The sequence below is a fragment of the Magnolia sinica genome, chromosome 11 (assembly GCF_029962835.1).
Source record: "Magnolia sinica isolate HGM2019 chromosome 11, MsV1, whole genome shotgun sequence".
Lineage (NCBI taxonomy): Eukaryota > Viridiplantae > Streptophyta > Magnoliopsida > Magnoliales > Magnoliaceae > Magnolia > Magnolia sinica.
Window position 1 is genome coordinate 1909546 of NC_080583.1, and position 22086 is coordinate 1931631.

At 38.8% G+C, this 22086-nt stretch overlaps 1 protein-coding gene across 2 annotated transcripts; it reads left to right on the top strand.

The window, feature by feature from the left end:
• The first annotated feature begins 8689 nt into the window (after positions 1-8689).
• LOC131218545 (uncharacterized) lies at positions 8690-20219 on the top strand. 2 transcript variants are annotated; one of them, XM_058213146.1, is made up of 10 exons: positions 8690-8845; positions 9707-10673; positions 16513-16597; positions 16676-16771; positions 16888-17040; positions 17170-17277; positions 19266-19385; positions 19533-19658; positions 19817-19900; positions 19984-20219. In XM_058213146.1, exons 2-10 carry the CDS (start codon positions 9709-9711, stop codon positions 20107-20109), a joined length of 1863 nt encoding a protein of 620 aa, XP_058069129.1. In that variant the 5' UTR covers positions 8690-8845; positions 9707-9708; the 3' UTR covers positions 20110-20219. The 2 variants fall into 2 exon arrangements, with proteins under 2 accessions (XP_058069129.1, XP_058069130.1); XM_058213147.1 differs by lacking the exon at positions 8690-8845 and adding an exon at positions 9345-9424.
• Positions 20220-22086: the final 1867 nt, after the last annotated feature.

The following is a 22086-nucleotide window of genomic DNA, read 5'->3' on the forward strand; positions in this document are numbered from 1 at the left end:
CTTATATTATATCAACATTGCTCATTCATTTTATGAGATCATTTTAAGACATCATGGAAACAAAAATGAGGCAAACCACAACTAAAGTGGATCACAAACATAAAAGAAAATAAAATAGTAGTAATTAAATGGCTACCATTGAAAACTTATTAAGGTCATGTAAGTTTTGGATCAAGTTGATATTTGTGTTTTCCCTTCGTTCAAGTATGACATGGTAAACATGTTGGATGGCAAACAAACACATAGTGGGCCGTAGTAAGGTTTCAATGGTGGATGTCATTGTCCCAGTCCTTTCTTTGGTGTGGTCCAGATAAGATTTGGATCTACCACATTTTTAGAACCATGCCATATAATGATTTGAAAAATTGGATGGACGGTGAGGATATAACACATATATCGTGGTGGGGCCACAAAACTTGGTGACGTCCACACACCACTGATGTCGGTGGAGTGTGGCACACCAAGCAATTTGCGTCCACCAACCATGACCATCCGTAGAGCTGGTCGCAATGCGCATCTAGTCGTATTCAGTGAAGACAATTTCTCTCTCTCCCCTAATATATATATATATATATATATATATATATATATATATATATATATATATATATATATATATATATATATATATATATAGATGATCTTTCTTTGATTTTGATTTTGATTTTGACTTTTTAGTTTCTCAGCGTTGGAGAAAGACTGGTATTTTCGCTTCATTTCCTTTATGATTTTTGGAGCTATTAGGGTTTGATCGATTTCAATTCTCCTCTTCTTTTCCAGTAATTCGTCTTTATTTTAATCTTAGGTTGTGTTTGGATGCATATAAGTTTTTTAAGTTGTAAGTTACAAGTAACTTACTTACACGTGAAAGAAAGTTATAGGTAATTCTATTTGGGTGTAAGTTGTAACTAACTTACAAGTAACTTAGTTTCTGTATTTGGATAACCTGTAAGTTAGTTACAGGTAAGATATTTTATATTCACTGCAACCGGAGTTTAGAGTATAGAATTGTTAAAGAATTAAATTGTCACGTAGAAAAGTTTGGATAAAAGTATGTAATTTTATTGAGCCCATTTAGATAACTAGTTGGACTGATTTTAAAGTTAAACTAGTCATTATGTGAGAAACATTATTTTTATTATAGACCATAAATCTAAACAAAAGCTTTTATACATGCTGGGTCTTATATACTTAGGTGTTTTACGCTATACTTAGAGGATTTGGGTGTATGCGTATGTATATGTATATGTGTGTGTGTGTATATATATGTATGTATGTATGTATATGTATATTTATATGTATATGTGTATAAGTATATTTATATATATATATATATATGTGCGTGTGTGTGTGTGTTTATTTATATGTATATGTGTGTATGTATATGTGTATATATATATGTATGTATACATGTATACATGTATATATGTATATATGTATATGTATATGTATGTGTATGTCTATATGCATGTATACATATACACTCATACTACATATGCACACACATAGACATGAACACACACACACACACACACACACACACACACACATATATATATGCAAACATATACATATACGACGAAGTAGATTTCACACTCCATACATCAGTTTCTTTAGATTATTTTAGGATGTCAATCCAAATACGACGCAGATTCCAAATTCGAGTCAAGGCGAGTCAATTTTTTTCGTGTCGAATCGAGCGAGCTGACCGAGCTAACTCTACTTGTGTACATGTAATGCCTCAACTTTTCAGGACCCGAGTATATAACTCGTTTCCCAAAAATCCAAGTGTTAACCTTAAAAGATGGTCAAATTCAAGTATATTTTTTTCTTTTATCAGAGTAAACAAATGAGCATAGAATGGACAAGTAACCATAAAGAAAAATTTCAATTTCATTTAGAATATATAAGAGGTTGCCCATAATGACTTATACAAACCAATGTCATCATTCTTACAATACAAAATGAAATAACATTACATGTGAAACAAAGTAAATTACAACAAGCTTGAGTTGTGAAATCCTGTAGAAGCCCTTAGCAAATACAATCATGCATCCTTGTCAACCAAAGCCTGCTCCCCATTAACATGAATGTGAATATCATCCGAGCCGCTTGTACTACCTGTACGGTTATATATTTGATAGATGAGTGACCAACTCAGTGTGAACTCCCCTCAAGATTACACACCGCCACATTAGGTAAGCATAGTTATAAATCAAAACATACAAAATAATATATAATGCAAGTCTTATTGGATGCATGGATGCATAAAGTATGCAATCATCGCTCCAGGAATGCTCATCCGTGCGGACAGTGGGCTCGTCACCCATGCAATCATCGAACCTGAGAAACATCATCCAGTCGAAACAATACGTACATCACGTGCGATAACAATAGATGCTGGTCTGTGCCATGTATGCATGATTAGCCAAACCATTATTAATCCATTTACAACCAGCATGTTTAATAAGCTCAAAGGTCACTACAGGGAGCTCAGAGCCCAGCGTAGGCTGACAGCTCAGGCATAGTGTCCCATGACCACCATCCCCGGCTCATGAGACTACCACCTTATGATGTTTAATGGAAACCCGTCAACTAATGACCAATCATATTACAGTATATAGGGCTTACCATCGCATGATCGTATAGAAATGGTACGTCGAGCCACATAGGGCAAATACCAAAACTGAGCCACATAGGGCAAATGTCAAAATAGGCCACATAGGGCGAGTATCCAAACCATGCGATAAAGACCATTCTTGAAAACCACTTAACACAGCAACCCTAGATGGTAGGCCTACATCAATGGTCGATTTAAACTAATCATTCAATAACCACTAAGTCGAATGTCCATTATAATCACAACCAGTCGGGTTACATCCCAAGTATGAGTGTACATTATAAGTGGCGGTTTCCCACTAATGTACCCGTTTAAATCGCAGAAGCAATCCACAAGTAATCCAATAGCATGAATAAATATGCAAGATAATATTTAGCATGTAATGTAGCAATTCAATTCCAACAATTAACACATATGATTATAAAATGGAGATATCAATTATAAATTGAAATAAAAACTATAAGTTAAGCTAATGGGAAAATGAAAAGCTCAAGGGGAAGAATCATCATCTTATAGTTTGCTTCGCCTACCAGCATTGCTAGGAAATGCACGTCCCCTTAAAATCAAATCCTACCATAAATTAGGATGTACAATTAGATCCGAGTCCTACATACCACCTAGGGTTTAAGATCATATCTTAGGGTGATCTTTTAGGGTTTTAGGGTTTTATCTTAGGGTCTAGCCCCATACTTAGATTTTAGGATTTGAATCCTAACTTATTATTATTAATGTTATTATCATTATTATTATTATTGTACAATGGGTCAAATAATATTCATAGTAAGAGTATCAATCCATCCGTATAAATGATGAAGGTGCACAAGTTCATATATAAACATACCGATATTATCCGTTATTCTTGTAACGATTAATAGGGCAAGTAATAAGATTTCCTTACCAACACCAATATAATAAGGATTTATACTTATAATCATATCAACAAGGATTATACTAATCCGACAAGGAGAACGATAAATATTTTCTAATGATAATACTAATAATAATAGTTATCCATAATGGATTTAGTCACAGTAATAGATATTATGATCTACCATTAAGAATGATGTTTAAGAGAGTTACATGAAATCTTACTAAAACTTGTTTATGATAACTAGGTTGAGCACAAATACTTTACCAATGGTTAATCGTACCTAAGGTTATCAATCCTCATAGAATAGTGGTAAACTAATAATAGATTGTGTGATCTATTATAAATGGAATTGTTTAGGAATAAATACTAATATTTAACATCCAACCGTTGTAGTTTTATAGTAACTAGTACTAGCACAAATAACCTTCTAGTGGCTAATCACATTTAATAACCGCAATAGTTGTAATAACACCAATGATAATAGTGAATTAAATAATTTAGGCTAGGAGAGAAAGTTGACCCATGTAAGTTGACTCAACGGCGAGTCGACTCAGTTAGAGTCGAGTGGGTTGGTTTTCCTCCTTTCTCGAGTAAGTTCTTCTCATTAAACGAGTATGTTGTTTTCTCCATTTCCTTGAGTATAAAACTGAGGACCCATGCTCGACTCGGCCCATATAACTCGATCCCAAACCGGGTTGATTCAGCTCAACCCACACTTCTTCCTTCTTTCTCTTTTCTTTCTTTTCTTTCTCTTTTCTTCCTTCCTCTTTCTCTCACCCTATCTTCCTTTAAAATCTGAGGTCCAGCAAGCTGGCTGGGTTAAACCAGACCCAACCCAACTGAAATGGCCCACTCAGGCCAAACTCGACCTAGTTGACTCGGTAACGAGTCAGCCCAAAACTCAGGCCCGTCTCACCCTCTCTCTCCTCCTCCCACTTCTTCTCTCTTTCCTTCTCTTATCTTCCTTCTTCTGCCGCTCTGCTGGAATCCAGCAGGGCCTCTAGCCCGAACCAGTCCTGCAACTCGACTGGGTCGAATCAGTGAGTCGACGACTCGATTCGAGCAACGCACCCATCCCTTCCTTATCTATTTCCCCTCTTTTCTCATTTCCCCCTTTCTTTTCCTCTCTCTTACTGCTGCAAGAACCCGAGCCCATTGCTGGCCTGGACTGGACCCATCTTAGTCCGAAATCGGCCCGAGTCCGAACTCTCACTCTCTCTTCTCTCTTATTTCTTTCCTCTCTTTCCTCCCTGCATCTCTCTGCTTACTATCTTTTAGTTGCTGTAGATCCAACGGAACCGTTTGGACGGTTGGATTTGTCCTAACTTGAGCCGAACTCAGCACAGTTTGGCTGAGGAAGACGATCGACGTCCATGGCAGACTCCCACACACTGCCTCCTTCTTCAATCCGACCACATGCGACGATTCATATGGGCTCTAGGAAGCTTAAGGATAAGCTTTTTCAAAGCTTTAGGATAGCTTGGGCGGTGGGTTTGGAATGAGAAGAGAACGGTCGTTTTTTGAGTCACGGCTGCCAGAATGGAGGGCGAGCTCCTGTTGCTCGATCCAACTTCTATTATTCACTAACCCTAGCCTCACAGAGCCGTTCGTTTAATAGTAAACGAACCAGATCTGATTTGGTGGAAACCGTCCCTCAAAACAGTGGGTAGGGATTGAAAACCGGCCTTGGTTTCAGTTGGAACGCCCTAAGAAAATCGGACGGCCGTGATCTCTCCTAAATGAAAGGCTGGGATTGGAGAATCCCACCTCACACGGATCTCCTAGCTGGTGGTGAGAAATGTTTCCATTTTCGGAAGTTATGTGCTTTCGGGTCCTACTTGTGCCGGTTGTTGTGTGAACACACATGTGCAGGGGATTGCACGAGTGTATGGTTCTGGTCAGGCCCATGCTGCGCGCACAATGGATGGTCTGGATCATCAAGGTGGGTCCCCATTTGTCGGCCATGATGGGTTGAAAACGGACACTGTCCGTCAGCTGTCTCGAACGAAGAGAGAGAGAGAACTTCTCTTCTTAAGGAAATTTTCAGTCAAAGGAGCTCTAACCTCTCCTGTTGGTACGGTGCACATCCAACACATTGGCTAAGGTGCACACGCACCCTTTGTGTGGGGTCCATCATGATGTTGCGACCAATCAACACCATCCATTCACTCTAGGAGGCCCTAATCAGGTCCTCTGACTGGAATTCAGGCAGTTCCAGATCCTAGGTGGGCCGTGCTAACTGAATCAAGGCCCTTGGGTGCCGATTTTATCTATCCGATGGTCGAATCGATCCCAATCTGACCATAAACGGTCAGAAGGTTCCAATGGACCTTTTGTATGTCCTACCATCCACATATTAATTTTATTTTATTTCATTATTACTACATTGTATATTTATATATAAATATGTGTGTGTGTGTGTGTGTGTGTGTTTATGTAAATTCGTGTTGTGGGTCACTCTATAGGTTATTAGGATTATCATCTCCTGGTTTTATTAAATGTTCAATTACTAGCATTGTTATTATCTTTATTATTTTTCTAAGTTATTTATCGTGGTCTGCATCTCGACCAACGCCTTTTATTTACTGTAGGGTTTAATAAGAAAGATTAGATTATTTTTAAATATGTAAGTGGGCCACACAGATTATTTTCACGATCTATGAAGATTTGGCGGATGCTATTTGTGTTCCCACATACGTTCATGCTAAGTTAGTTTTAACGGTAATACCCGAGCATTACAAAATACGGGGTGTTACAGTACAACTTTAGGTGGAGCCAAATGAGGCCGCGTCTACAATAGTGCTCTTCCAAAGGTATTGCTCATCTGCATGACTGGTCTTTGGATCCAATTGATCTAGCCAACCAAAAAAAAAAAGGTAAAAAAGATAACCACCACGTCTTACCACATTGGATGCCTCAAAACCCAACTGGTTCTGAAAGGGCGAAAGAAACGAGTAGATCTGATCAACCAATCATAATGACAAGATGTGGAGGCTTCAAACAATCACATCTTCGCATCTAAGCAAACTTGATTACACGAAGTATCAATGTTCTGATATCATGTAAAAGGTCCCAATGGACATTAGGATCAGCGTGTGGTGCATAGAAGAGAAGCAAGAAGAACGAGAGAAAGAAGAGGAGAATGATAGAAGAGAGGGGAGAAGGTGGATACATGAGTTAGAGAGAGAATGGGAGGAAACAAACTTAGGGTTTTGCCTCTTCCATATTGCTTTTATTAAAAGGATAATTACAATGCAAACTAAGTTCCATAAACACTCCAGAACAACAACACAACTACACATGCGTATAATAGAATAGGCCTATACATGAGAATGACCCACGTGGATTTCTACAATCTTAATTTACATTGTGCCGGGTGTTGACGTAGATTCGAACTCGGATATAAAAACTGATTTTGCATTGAATTGTACAAATTATACTTGGGCAAATTTTGTTTAGACTGTGATTAAAGGACTAGATTTATGGGGACATTTGGATGAGAATTCACGTAAACCTTATCAATGGAAGCAGATTGAGTACTGAGTAAACTCTTTAAGGCTCACCATGATTTATGTAGTATATCCAATCCGTCCATCCATTTTATCATATAATTTTAAATCTTGATCCCAAAAATGAAGAATATCCTAAAATCAAATGAACCACACCACTAGAAGCAGTGTGAATTGAACTTCTACCGTTGAAAAATTCTTGGGGGCCACAAAAGTTTTGGATCAAGCTTATATTTGATTTTTCCTTTCATCCATGTTTGTATGATCTTATGAAGATGTTGGATGACAAATAAACATCACTGTGGGGCCTAGCAAAGTTTCGATAGTGGAAATCATTATTCCCATTATTTCCTGTGGCATGATCCACTTGAGCTCAGGATTTACTTAAATTTTGGTCTTAACCCTTTAAATAAGTTGGAAATATGAATGGACGAAATGGATAAATAATATACATTCATCATGGGCCCAATTGAGTTTACTTAATATGATAAGAGATCTTATTTCGTTGTCCATATGTTGGATGGGACATCAGATTGCATATTGAGTTACTCAGTATGCTCTTATCATGCTGAGTAAACTCAATTAGGCTCACCTTGAATGTATGTGGTCTATCCACACCATCCATCCATTTTTCCATCTAATTTAATCGGGTTGAGCCCAAAATTGAAGCATATACAAAGAGGAAGTGGATCATACCACAGGACAGTTAGGATAATGATTTCCACCGGTGAAACCTTTCTAGGCTCCACAATAATGTTTATTTGTCATCCAACCTGTTTATAAGATTATACAGACATGGATGAACAGAAAACAAAAATATAAGCTTGATCCAAAACTTGTGTGGCCCTGAGAAATTTTCAATGGTAGAAGTTCAAGTCAACTGTTTCGTGTGGTGTGGTCCATTTGAAAATTGTATATGATTCATTTTTGGGCTCAACCCCTAAAATTATCCTGGAAAATGGATGGACGGAGTGGATAAAATATATGAATCATGGTTGACCTCATAGAGTTTACTTAGAAGGCTAAGCCTAGTGAGTGCATCCGTGATGTTTTTAATAGTAGGAATTTAGTTAAGATTGTTTCCTGTGGTGTGGCCCACTTGATATTTAGATCAGCTTCATTATTTGGACCATAACCTAAAATGAGCTTTCAATACGGATGGACGGTGTGGATGTAAGGAAAGTACATCGCTGTCGCCCCAGAGTTAGGCATCCGAAACCGCCCCCGCCAGACAGCCCCGTTCCGCAAGCTACTGACAGATTGAGGTGACTTCAGCAAGTTCGGTGGGCCTACCATGATGTATGTTTTGTATCTACACCTTCCATCGATTTGGAGAGATTAGGGCAATATCCAAAGAACCAGTTAAATCCAAAGCTCCAGTGGACCCAGCACAGAAAACAGTGGGACTGTGACGCCCACTAGATATTTGTGTTTTCCCTTATTTCATGTCTTTTTTTACTTTTGAACAGTTTGAATTTCAATTAAACATTAAGATGGGCCTTAGGATAGTTTCAACGGTGGAAATCACTCTCCCCACTGTTCTCTTTAGTGGGGTCCATTATATCTAAAAATGGATGGACGGTGTGGATATAACACATACATCATAGTGGGGCCCACAGAACTTGGTGACGTCACTTCGGTAGCCAACTCGCTAAGTGTCTGATCCGCGTCCGTTCCGCACTTACGCAAAAGAAAAAAAATGAAGGAGAGTAAAAAAGAAAAAAAGAAAAACAGTAAGGGTTAGGGCTTCCCTTGCCAGAGCAGAGAGACGGAAGGAGACGCTGAGAGAGAGAGAGAGGGAAGGAGACGCTGGGAGAGGAAGAAGGAGACGTTGGGTCAGAGCAGGTAGGTGCACTTTCAATGCAGCTGCGTTTCCACCACCCTCTCCCAAATTCGAAATGGATAGCCGTTGCCTGTAACAAAGTAACCTGTGACTTGAAAAACACCTAATTCCTCTGTTACATTTATTGCAATCTTACCTGATAGAAAGTTACAGGTTGAGACTTTGTTACCTGTAACATTTCTCCCCCAAACACAAACTGTAAGAAAGTCACCTGTTACTCTCTTACATTTTACACAAGTAACAGGTTGAGCCGGTCCCACATGTTACAGGCACCAAGCAATTCGCGTCCACCAACCATGACCATCCGTAGAGCCGGTCGCAATGAGCGTCTAGTCGTATTCAGCGAAGACAATTTCTCTCTCTCCCCTTATATATCTATATATATATATATATATATATATATATATATATATATATATATATATATATATATATATATATATTTGATATCTTTTCATTTCAGTAGACTAGTTGTGGTTGTGTTCCATGTTCCAGGTAATTCTAAGTTTTTCGCTTCCTTTCCTTTACGATTTTTGGAGCTATTAGGGTTTGATCGATTTCAATTCTCCTTTTCTTTTCCGGTAATTCGTCTTTATTTTAATCTTAGAATCGTATTCCAATCTCTTTGATTGAATACGCATCTGAATCTATTTTGCAATTCCCCCTTTCATCATTGCTGTTGTTGAATTTCAATTCACTGGATTTGGTTTGAGAAATTGCTGATATTTTCTTCTTTTTCTTCTTCTTCTTCTTCTTTTATATATATATATATATATATATATATTAAGAATCTTTTCGGTGATTTTTGGCTTTCAAAGCCCTCAATCTCTTTCGAGATCTGATTTTGGGGGGATTCTTTTCAGAGATGTTGGAGCAATTGCTGATATTTACGCGGGGTGGTTTGATCCTTTGGACATGCAAGGCGCTCGGAAATGCCCTTAAAGGGTCCCCGATCGACACCTTGATCCGGTCCTGCCTCTTGGAGGAGCGATCCGGCAACACTTCGTACAATTACGACGCCCCCGGTGCTGCGTACACTCTCAAATGGACCTTCCACAACAATCTCGGTCTCATCTTCGTCGCCGTTTATCAAAGGATACTCCATCTCCTCTATGTCGACGATCTTCTCTCCATGGTGAAGCATGAGTTTTCACAGATCTACGATCCGAAGCGTACGGCTTATGATGATTTCGATGACGTCTTCCGGCAGTTGCAGAAGGAGGCAGAGGCTAGGGCGGAAGAGATGAGGAAGTCAAAGCAGGCGGCAAGGCCCGTGAAGCAGATCGCAGTCAAGAAGGCCGGATCACAGGGCGGTGTGAAGCAAAAGAGCAGTGGTGGATCCGGCAAGGACGGCTCAGATGACGATTCAGCAAAGGGCCATGGATTAGAGAATGGTAATTATTCTAACGGACATGAAGCCAGGATCAAAGGATCTCGTGCGGCTGATGTTGTTAAGAGTAAAGAGAATGGTAGCTCAGAGGTCGGGGCTTTTGATGTAAGTAAGCTTCAGAAGTTGCGGTCGAAAGCGGGGAAGAAAACAGATACAACAGTTAGTAAGGCTCCCGCCAAGGTGGAGCCAAAGAAAAAGCTAACAAAGAAAAATAGAGTTTGGGATGATTCGCCACAAGAGTCGAAACTGGATTTTACAGATCCTGTAGATGAGAAAGGAGATGAGAATGTAGCAATTGTGGCAGCTGATCAAGGAGAAAGCATGATGGATAGGGAAGAGGTCATTAGCAGTGAAAGTGAGAGCGATGAAGAGGAGGAAGTGGAGAAGAACACCAAGCCTGATGCAAAGAAGAAAGGATGGTTCTCATCGATGTTCCAGAGGTAAATAAATTCCTCCCATGGAACTTTTTGCATACATTCATTCAAAGTTTACTGCCTTGTCACCTGACTTGCAGAATTTCTGAAATGCTGGTACCTTTGGGTCTGTGATTGGGAGAAAAATTTTCAATGGTAGAATTTGAGGTGCCAAAACTAACTGAATTATATCCAAATAGTCAAAGACTGGCTTAGATAACACTCCGGAGCAAGTATATGTTTAAGTGTTTGTCAGCCAGTTTCTCTATTGATCTTCCTATATCCAGCTTGACGAATATTGTATATGCATCTTTCTATTTCGAAAAACATGTTTTTCGATAGGTTAATCAGGTAGCCGATTATCTTGCAAGATAAATAGTGCAAGAGGGTCACTCATTGATCTGCTACCTCTCCCTTTCCTATGTATCCTATTGCTCTTCTAAAATTTTGTTATTCATAAAGAGCTATTTTGTCTCCAACAAGATAAAAAAGGTCACTCATCACTGGCAATTTGTTACCTCTCCCTTTCCTATGTACCCTATTGCTTTTCTGAAATTCTATTAAGAAAAGGTTTCCTGATCAGATAACAATGTCGCTCATCACTGGCAATTTGCTACCTCTACTTCCCTATGTTGCATTTTGCTCATTTTGTTAATAAAATTCTGTTATTTGGCAAAAGCTATTTCAATGCCTAACAGATGAACTCAGATTGCGTAGTGCTTTGGGCTGCACCAATGTTGGTACTGTTTGCTACTGTGGGCCCCACCATGATGTATGTATTTTATCCATGCCATCCATCCATTTTGCCAGCTCATTTTATGGCATGATGTATGTCACTCATCACTGGCAATTTGTTACCTCTCCCTTTCCTATGTACCCTATTGCTTTTCTGAAATTCTATTAAGAAAAGGTTTCCTGATCAGATAACAAGGTCGCTCATCACTGGCAATTTGCTACCTCTACTTCCCTATGTTGCATTTTGCTCATTTTGTTAATAAAATTCTGTTATTCGGCAAAAGCTATTTCAATGCCTAACAGATGAACTCAGATTGCATAGTGCTTTGGGCTGCACCAATGTTGGTACTGTTTGCTACTGTGGGCCCCACCATGATGTATGTATTTTATCCACGCCGTCCATCCATTTTGCCAGCTCATTTTATGGCATGATCCCAAAAGTGAGGCACATCATACTCTCAGATGGACCGCACCACAGGAAACAGTGGTGATTGAATGGCCACCATTAAAAATTCCCAGGGCCCACTGTAATGTTTATTTGCCATCCAACCTGTTGATTAGGTCATACAAACCTGGATGAAGGGAAGATACACATATAAGCTTGATCCAAAACTTTTGTAGCCCCCAAGAAGTTTAATGGTGGGAGTTCAATCACCACTGTTCCCTATGGGGTGGTCCACCGAGATTTGGATCTGCCTCAGTTTTGGGCTCATGCGCTAAAATGAGCTGGCAAAATGGAAGGACGGTGTGGATAAACACATACATCATGGTGGGGCCTACAAAGCTTTTCCAGTAGCACACAGCACCAACGACGGTGCTGTGTGCTACACTACGCAATCTGAGTCCCTAACACACATGAAAAAGAAAAGAAAAGAAAATCTTAGGAGAACCTTTATTCTGACTAGGAAACTAACCACAATGAGAAACTACCTTAAAATTAAATATTAACTTTAGCTTGGCTTGAGTAGATATCAGAGGACTACTCTTGCATGATTTTATTCTCTCTCTCTCTCTCTCTCTCTCTCTCTCTCTCTCATCTTGTCAAGGTAATATAAGATGCATTAAGAAACTAGTAAAGGGGGAGTAAAACTCCCAGAACAAAGAGAGGTATGAGATACCCCTGCCTCAGGCAACTCATCAGCGGAGCAGTTATCATCTCTAGCAATATGGGAAAAACAAAATCTTTAGCCCAATTCCAAGAGATCTCACTTCATAAAAAAACAAAACTTTAGCCCCAAGGCTCAGGCTTGACCCCTTTGTTCTATTAGTCACACGAATGGAGTCCCCTTCAACTCTTGTGCGAAATTGGATACTGAATCATGAATTCCCTACCTTCTGATTGCAACAATGTTCTTCTTTAGGTTGGAAAGATACTAGGCTTTGACGAGTTCTATGATCTTCTTCCTACTGAAACAAGTTGGTCTTCACCTTCTGTTCCACCAGGACATGTTCTTTTCCTTTCACTTGATTTGGCTTTAACTGGAACTCTTCCTCTCACTCGGTACTTTGTTTGACCTCAGATAATCTTTCTAGCAATCCTTGTCAGTAGTTTCTTTTAGAATCCCATCATTCTTATCATTCTTGATGAATTGTTGTGTTGAATCTTTCAAATCAAGAACTTTCTCTGGTTTCGGAACTCGCATCATCATCTCAATCGTAAAACGTCGAGACCTCCTTCTGGTACCTTCTTCATTCAATAAAACTTCTCCATCTTGTACTGACTTGTTGCACAAAAGGAGTATGTTGTTACAAGTCAGTCCATGTTCCAATATTTCTTATTGATCCATGGCCCAACAATTCATAGCTGTAAGGTCTTCCGAGAGAAAGCCTTATAATATGGCCTTAGATTAGCTCTCAGGGGTTATCTTAAATGCTCTGCTATTAACTGATGTTAGAAAAAAATTCAAAAAGAAACAAACACAAGCATTTCATGCAAAGATGCTGGAGGAAATTGAATTCCCTTCAAATAATAATAGACTCTGGATAATTCCCAAATGAAAGTGCCTGCAGAATTATGGAAACCTTAATAACTAGGAAACTATTCATCTCAGCCCACTCACATCTATTTTGGGGTTGGATTAATGGAACCTAGTTCTCTTGATTTCTTGGCCAAAATGTTACAACCTGCTTGCCACCTGACATTACCCTCTTATACCCTAGGCTTGGGACCAGCCTTGCTTCATATCAAGGCATAGTAATATCAGATGATATAATCTTTCAAAAAAAAAAAAAAAAAAGTAATATCAGATGATATAAATAGCTATACTTAAATTACAAAAATAAAAATGAAGTCAAATTAAACTACCCACCCAAAATAAGTAACCAAATTTTCCTTTATAACTTCATCAAAACATAACTAGACTTGGATACATATCGGAGAATTACTGTGTGAAAATTGTAGACCCAAACTTAAAGTTGCAGCTATATAATTCATCGCTTGCTTCCTCCAGTAGTTTTTTTTTTTCTTTCTTTTTGAGGGAGAGAACAATAATTTTATAAACAAAGTGTTGAAGACCCAAGAGCTATACAGCAGGGGTAACCAGCCACCCAAGAATAAAAAAAACAAACAAATCACCCTTTGCAAAATCACAAAAAATTACAATCAATGTCTCCACACATATATGAAGCATCAATTCAAAGCCCCAATCAATAACCAGACCCTTTGCATGCATTATAACCCAACCCGAGACATGATTTGGGTTCCTAAAACATTAACATTTCTTACTTCATTAGTTGTTATTTTGATGAATATAATAGTTGCAAGTTATGCCTACGGCGTATGTTATATGTTTGAAATGATTATATCACCATGGACGTTGATCTTTTCTCTGGAGGATTTAGGGCATGTACAGAATAATGAGAGTCCTGACTCCTGAGTTTCTTCTGAATCGTATTGCCTTTTATTTTTCCCTCTGCAAAGTGAAGGCTCCCTGGCTCCCAGTTGATTTCCCCAGCTGACAACATATCAACAGCAATACACACTTCTTAAAGAAAGATGAGCTTGTTTAGTATAGGAGCCACTAATATGGGAATTTTTTGTCTTTCTGTTGCTTATTTCTTTTGCATCGTCATGGTTCTCCACCTAAGTTAGGTGTTTGCAAGACAGGAATTCAAAGGCTGCTCAAAGCTGGAGCTTTTGGGCAATTGGGATGTTATGCAATAAATTATTGTCTGCTTCTGTCAACTGTGTAATACAGGATTTTGTAAATTTCTTTTTGTCTAAATTTGGCTAGATTCTTGAGTGATGAGAGGGTCACATGTATTTGGGTCCAATCTTTTTGTGTCGTTTTATAATATATACTAATGAATTGTCAATTACCAGCAATTTGGTACATCTTTAAATGGTGGATTGGCAAAAGTTTTATGAGTAGCTGCCCACCTGACTTCAACCTTCCTCTTTTATGTTTTACCTGATCTTTGAAATTGGCCATGGCTGAAACTCAAAAATGGTTAAAAAACAGTAGGACAAAGCACCAAGTCAAAAGAGAGTAAATGCTAGCAAACAACTCATGTCGTGCTTTATGGTTACCCTTCCATTGCACAATAAATTATCATGTGTTAAGTTGCATTTTGACTCATGGAGAACCTATTTGTTCTAGGCAGTCCACTACGTCTTGCCCACACTTCATGGTCCACCACTTAAAGATCTTGTTGATCCAATGGTAATATCCATCCAAAAGTTGGATGTCTTCTACTGAGCACGGATGGGATGGTTAAGATTATTTCATCAAGGTGATTCTAAAAAATCAAAAGCAAGTCAGCCTGGGGGCCACCAAATGGACAGCTCATATTGATGGACATAATTTCTATAAATGATATTGACCATCCATTTTGTAGGACATTGATGGGATGATTAGAATAATCAGATGGAATGATTCTGCTCAGTGGCCTACAAAGTGTGGCCCAACTCGATTTGTTGGACTATCCAAGTGTCCATTGCAACTCAGAGAACCGTAACTAACAAATATAATTAGGATAACATAAAACATGGGTCCATGGACAAGATCATCTTCCCTGTATAGGTCTTCATATCTTTGGTGAATGGTGGCATAATTGGAAAGGATAGTGTGGGGAGGGATAGGGTTCCATTTGAGAGATGGGAGAGACAAGGTTTTGGGAAGATATTTGCATGGGGGGACCAAAAGCTAATTGACATCTTTCCACAATTAGCGGGAATTGCATTGGACAGGGGATTGAGCGTTGACAGATGTTTCTCAATGCATGGGGAGCAGGTCATTTGGGCCCCACCATGTAGGAGGCATTTGGAGAATGAAGAGATAAATGAACTTTCTTAGATTGCTTCAGCTATTATCCAAAGTGCAGCCATCACTTTCAGAAAAAGGCTCCATGAATTGGTTTTACGAAAAGTCAGGAAAATTTTCAGTGAAATCTCTTTATTAGGTTTTGAGTGGAGGAATCTTTTGAGAAGAGAAAAGTTTGACAGCTCCTATTGGCGATATGGTGCCCATCCTAAGGTGGCGGCATTTGCATGGTTAGTGGGTTGCAAGAAGCTTCTAACGGTGGATAACCAACCTTCAAAAAGAAAAAGATGATCCTTTCGAATGTGTGTATTATGTGCTATCAAAGCTGCGGGATCGATGGACCATCTTTTCCTTCATTGCTCCTTTGCAAAAAGTATGTCAGATGGCTTCTTTAAATTGTTCGGAGTTGATTGGGTGGTTCCGAGCTCGATTGGTAGTTTCTTTGTGTGGGAAAAGGAAAGGTTGGGAAATATGTTTGGCGCATGTCCCTATTAGCAGGTCTCTGGTGACTCTGGTTAGAAAGGAATGATCGCTACTTTAAAAGTCAGCAAATGAATGTTTTGGTGATCTTTCAAAAAGCGAAATCTATTATTAAGGAGTGGGTGTATGCATCAAAGATGATTGAGCAGTTCCCCAATAATTGGGCCCAGTTGTAACTTTCCTTTTTAGATTTTGTATTCTGTAATTTTGGTTGTGGCCTTTTAATAAATTCATCATCGTTTTTTAAAAAAAAAAAACATAGAATATGGGTCCAAACATGCAAACACCCGTGTGCATGTTTATGCAGATCACTTTGAGCATTCTACATTTTCCATGCATTTTGATGGTGTGATGCTTGTAGTAACAGCAAGCTTCTTGCAATTTTTCAGCATTGCAGGGAATGCAATTTTGGAGAAGTCAGACCTAGAACCTGCTCTAAAAGCTCTAAAGGATAGGCTTATGACAAAAAATGTGGTATGTTTATGCATCCACTATATAAATATTCATTTTAGCATATCTAGCATGTTAAGCATTTCATCACTGTATTCACAGGCCGAGGAAATAGCTGAGAAGCTTTGTGAGTCGGTAGCAGCTAGTCTTGAAGGTAAAAAGTTGGGTTCTTTCACAAGGATTTCTTCAACAGTTCAGGTTTGTGAACTTGTTTCTTTATAAGAAATTTTCTTGCCATTTTGCAAATATTGGCTGCTTGAGTTTCCTTTCTTATTACCATTTTGGAAAGCTTCGTTAACACGTAAAGACTGCAGACGGCAATGGAGGAGGCTTTACTTCGTATTTTAACTCCAAGACGATCTATTGACATCTTGAGGGATGTCCATGCTGCTAAGGAGCAAGGAAAACCATATGTCGTTGTCTTTGTTGGTGTCAATGGAGTTGGAAAGTCCACCAATCTAGCCAAGGTTATGATCGTTTTCTTTCAGTTGTGTTTATGTATTTGAAGGCATGTGTGATGATAATATCGTTCTGATCAAGTGGAACTGCACTCACACTCTGGAAACTAATTTTATTTATCAAATACCACCCTGCAGGTTGCATACTGGCTTTTGCAGCATAATATCAGTGTTATGATGGCTGCTTGTGATACATTTCGGTCAGGTGCAGTAGAGCAGCTCCGAACTCATGCACGCAGGCTCCAGGTATGATGTGCCAGTTGTAGCTCATTCCTCGTGAGGTTGTAGGGCTGTTTCTGGAGAGGCCCTCCACCCAGAGTTTGGGCATCTCAAAGCCATGAGTTAGGATTCAATGCATTAGGCTTCTAAGTTTTCCTTGCAAGATCCTGATTGTAGGGAAAAGAGATCTCCATTCTGGTTATAATTGACCAACAGGGATAGCAGTTTTCCATTCCTTGCTATTTTCTTATATTTTGCTTTGGTGAAGCTTTTTACCAAAAAAGTAATTGGATGTTGTTCTTGGTCGTTAAAAAGAAATAAAGAAAGAAATAATAATAAAATAAAATAAAATAAAATAAAAATGCTGTTTGCTGCATCCACCCTGTTCAGCTGAAAGGAATATAAACAGTCTTTGAAGAACTGCAATATGCTTTCCAGGAATGAGTGGGCCCTAAGGTCCTTTTTATTCAATGATATAGAATTCAAAATGGATTTTTGGTGCAGGGACATGTGATGACCTAATCCTAGATGCATGTATAATCAGGTTAAAGAATGTTCAAATAAATGCACCAATTAACTAACCCTTTCTAATCAAAGGGATTAGGTAAACTTCAAAAACAAAGATGAGGTCATTTCGTCAGGATCATGCCCCTTAGCATAAAATCGCGTAAACAGTAAAAATGGAGGACCTAGGGATATGAGAATATCCCAGATCTAGCATAAGTCAGTCCACAGTCAAGTTTGGATCTGATTCTACTGACTAACTATCCCTCTTTTCCGTTCAAACTAGAAAGGGGATATCCAGAGAGGAACGAAAGGGGTAAGGAATGAAGGGTTCAAGATGAAGAAAGTATAGGTCCTTTTGTCGTCAAAAGAAAAGAATGATGATGATTCTTACCTTTTCCTGCACCTCGAAGATCTAGAAAGAAGGAAACCCGAAATCGGGGTGAAATCCTCAACGCCCAAGGGTCAATCGTGAAACCCTAATCTCTTGAATAAAGAGGAAGAAAAGAGATAAATTTCTATTCATTCAATAATAATGAAAATAGAGTTTCTTACAACATATATTTAAGCTATGGAAACAGTAAAAGTGCACTAAAGCCCCTAAAAATAAGAAAAATAATTAAAAAAAGACGAAAAGTAAAGAAAGTGCAATAAAGCCTCTGAAATAAGGAAAAGAACAAAAATGCCTAAAACTAAGGGCCAAACGGCCGGACGAATTCCATGGGATTAGGAGGGATGGGACGGATTTTAAGGTAATGATAGTAGTGTTAGTGGATAGGTTTAAGATCCAAGGGATTGCTATATCCCGGAACAAGTTCACCGAGTTTGTTTAGCACGCCCGGGATTTTACCTTCCAATCCCTTCCAATCCGTCCAACCAAACACGCCCCAGGCACGATTGGACGGGATTAGGAGGGATGGAATCAATTTTAAGGTAATGATGGTGATGTCAGTGGATTGGTAAAAGATCCATGGGTTTGCTATATCCCAGGACAAGTTCACTGGGTCTGTTTGGCTCGTTTGGCATATCCTGGGATTTTACCATCCCATCCCTCCTAATCCCATGGGATCCGTCCGGCCAAACTTGCCCTAAAACACCTGTGTGGTAGGGTATGAAATCCAACCCATGGATTTATGGTTAAGGTGCGGTCATGCCGCTCTTGCATTGGTAGCGCGTCAGAAAATGGGTCCGATGGACCTAATGTCCATTCACATCAACTCCTCCATTTCGATACTCTGTTGGCAACACCTCCTCCTTTGGTGCACTCTAAATGGTGCACCACTGATGTCCGCATCAATTTTACAGTCTGCTTGTAGTTGCTGGTGTGCTGTTCATAGGCATGCGATAGCTTGTTTGTTTGTTTTTTTAAATTTTTTAACTCTTCGTCTCATTTCTGTAAAATAGGAGAGAGCCGGTTACATGATTGTTCTCGAATCATATCAAGCCTTTAAATGAATAGAAAAAGTGATGTTTCTCTGAGCTGATCAACTGTTGTTGAAACTACTTTTCAGATTCCTATATTTGAGAAAGGGTACGAAAAAGATCCAGCAATTGTAGCAAAGGAAGCTATCCAAGAGGCTACTCGCAATAAATCAGATGTTGTTCTTGTAGATACAGCTGGGCGGATGCAGGTAACTGTTATCTAATATATCTTTGGGGTTAATTTGTTTTCCTTCTCTTTTGCTCTTTTGGTAGTTGGAGTATCTTCCATCAGTCTTTCATTTCTTCACTAGTGTGCATTTGTATACTCAGTTGCGTAATTGAATGTTACATTTCAGGACAATGAACCACTGATGAGAGCACTTTCCAAGCTCATTTATATGAACAACCCAGATCTGGTTCTTTTTGTTGGAGAGGCGCTGGTGGGAAATGATGCTGTGGATCAATTATCAAAGTTTGATCAGGTTTAGTATTTGCTGCAAGTTTCTTGTACTTGTGTGTGCATCTTGTCGATTTGACTTAGATCATGTTTCAGATTGATGAGATTTTTCCCCTCACTGTTCTTTTTAATGATTTCTTTAGCTAACATGTGTGGATTGAGCAATTTTCTTACCTTGTACAGAAATTAGCGGACCTGTCAAATTCACCTAATGCTAGATTGATCGATGGCATCTTGCTCACAAAGTTTGATACTATTGATGACAAGGTATTTCATTGTAGGTTTTAAGAGCTTTGCTTAACATCAGATGCATTTTCAGTCCACTGGATGTTTACTGAACTCTTTTACAGGTTGGGGCCGCACTTTCCATGGTATACATTTCTGGAGCACCTGTAATGTTCGTTGGCTGTGGGCAGTCTTACACGGACCTCAAGAAGCTTAATGTCAAATCCATTGTTAAGACCCTCCTGAAATGAAAATGTTATGGCCTGTTTTTCACTGCTACTGTGTGATAATAATAATATATGATGATAATGATAATAATAATAATAATAATAGGTGAAGCTCGATGATCCTTATGAAGGTACTAATCTGTAGATGTGGCATCTGTGATTGGTTTGTGCAATTCAATGGAGAATAAGATCAGAGATTGAACATGGGGATCTTCTAATTTGGTAGATTTTGGGGCATGATCTATCCATGATGGGAGCCCTCAAATCAACAGCTCGGTTCCCAATCATGGGCTTACATTTCATGGGTTAGAATGCAAAAATCACACTGATCAGATGATCAGACCCATCCACTAGCCGGCCTTTTTTTGGTAACCATCCATTTACAAGGCCACAGATAAGATGATTAGTCAGAAAAATAAATTCTTTAAAAACAATGAACGATCCATGAAGGGCCCAATAAACGATCTTGACTGTTTATCCCATAGACAATTGATCAAACTGTTAGAATCGTACAATGGATGTGATTTTTATAATGTGGCCCACTAACTCTGTGCTGGATCTGTTGGACAGCCAAGATTGGATGATTGGATTGACCAAGTGGTCTGACTCAACTAGCAAAACTGTAACCTATATTGGTCAAAGAGCAATGGATCACTCGTATCTCATTCTTTTTAACTCAATGTGAAAGGGTGGACAACTATCTTCTTTCGTTGATGACAAGATAATTTTAAACAAAAAGGTTGGTATGTATGATGATCTCAACAGCAACAATTTTCTTCACACATTCTGATAACGTGTGGTCTACGGTAAGGAGATGCTGTCAGTACACCCATCATGCAATTGTCCAGTTGCTTTCACTACACCCATAAGTAGGGATGATGTATGCATTTTTATTTTTATTTTTAGTCTCAATGGGTGTAGACACGGCTCCCTCATTTAAATTAATAATAAATAAAATATTGTTTAATAACAATATTCTATGATGTAATAGTGTCATGGTGATGAAGATGTATATTTCTGTTAATGATAGCGTATTGATGTAGAGTGGGTCAGGACACTTTCATGGCCAAGATGGACCAGAGAAGGTCCGATCAAAGGCGGAGGTGATCAAGACTGTTATAACCTTAAAACAATTATATCTTGCAAACCGGAATGAGTTTTTCAACATATCATATATGATTTTGGGTAGGAAAGCCACTTTAGCCAACCAACCTTGCTATGTCGGGTTGCCCAGGATTTGCGAGATTTCATCAAATGGATGGTTGAAAGTCTATTTTCTTTCCGTTTTTATACTATAAATAATAAATTTAAATTTGATCATAACTTTTGATCCTTTGAGCTCTAGGGGTTTGCTCTACATGAAAATGGCTTCAAAAAATTAGGAGAATAATGTAGTTAGGCCAAATTGGACACTTATTATTTCTGGCTGAAAACCAAGAAGTCTAGTAGGAATCATGACTCGTCTATAAATATTAAGTTTACTATGTTTTAGGGAGTTTGAGTTGGAGTCCTAGGTTTGAGTTAACTATTTAAAGGATTGTAACTTTGTTTATTTATTTATTTATCTCATATTATTAAAAATTATTTCTATTTTTATCTCTCGTGGATTTGAAGAATCTCTGTAAAGAGTCTAAAGAAGCTCCGTAATTCGGAGTAGTTATCCCTAAGGAAGACGATGATCAGCCTCATCACGTCCTTCATCACGTATGTTCCAACCTATGGTAATTACCATAAATTCAAGGTGTGTAGGGTCCACCATGATGTGCAAGTGTCATTTAACCCATCCATTATACCCAAAACCCATCCCAATCTATCACTCAGGTGTGCCACACTAAAGGGAACAATGGAAAACATGGGAGAGGAGACCACCCACCATGGAAACTTATGGATGGAATCTGGGGTCCACCATGTGATGTATATGTCATCCAGACAGCAATCAGGTTCACCCCCACTAGAATAAAGGGACAGACCTGAACTCGAGCGATTCCAAAATTTGTGGGG

Bases quoted from the DNA above. Each gene is read 5' to 3' on its own strand.
- LOC131218545 (XM_058213146.1), top strand. From the start codon at position 9,709: ATGTTGGAGCAATTGCTGATATTTACGCGGGGTGGTTTGATCCTTTGG. The intron at 16,598-16,675 runs GTATGTTTATGC...CTGTATTCACAG, and splicing joins GGCTTATGACAAAAAATGTG to GCCGAGGAAATAGCTGAGAA. The intron at 19,386-19,532 runs GTAACTGTTATC...GTTACATTTCAG, and splicing joins ATACAGCTGGGCGGATGCAG to GACAATGAACCACTGATGAG.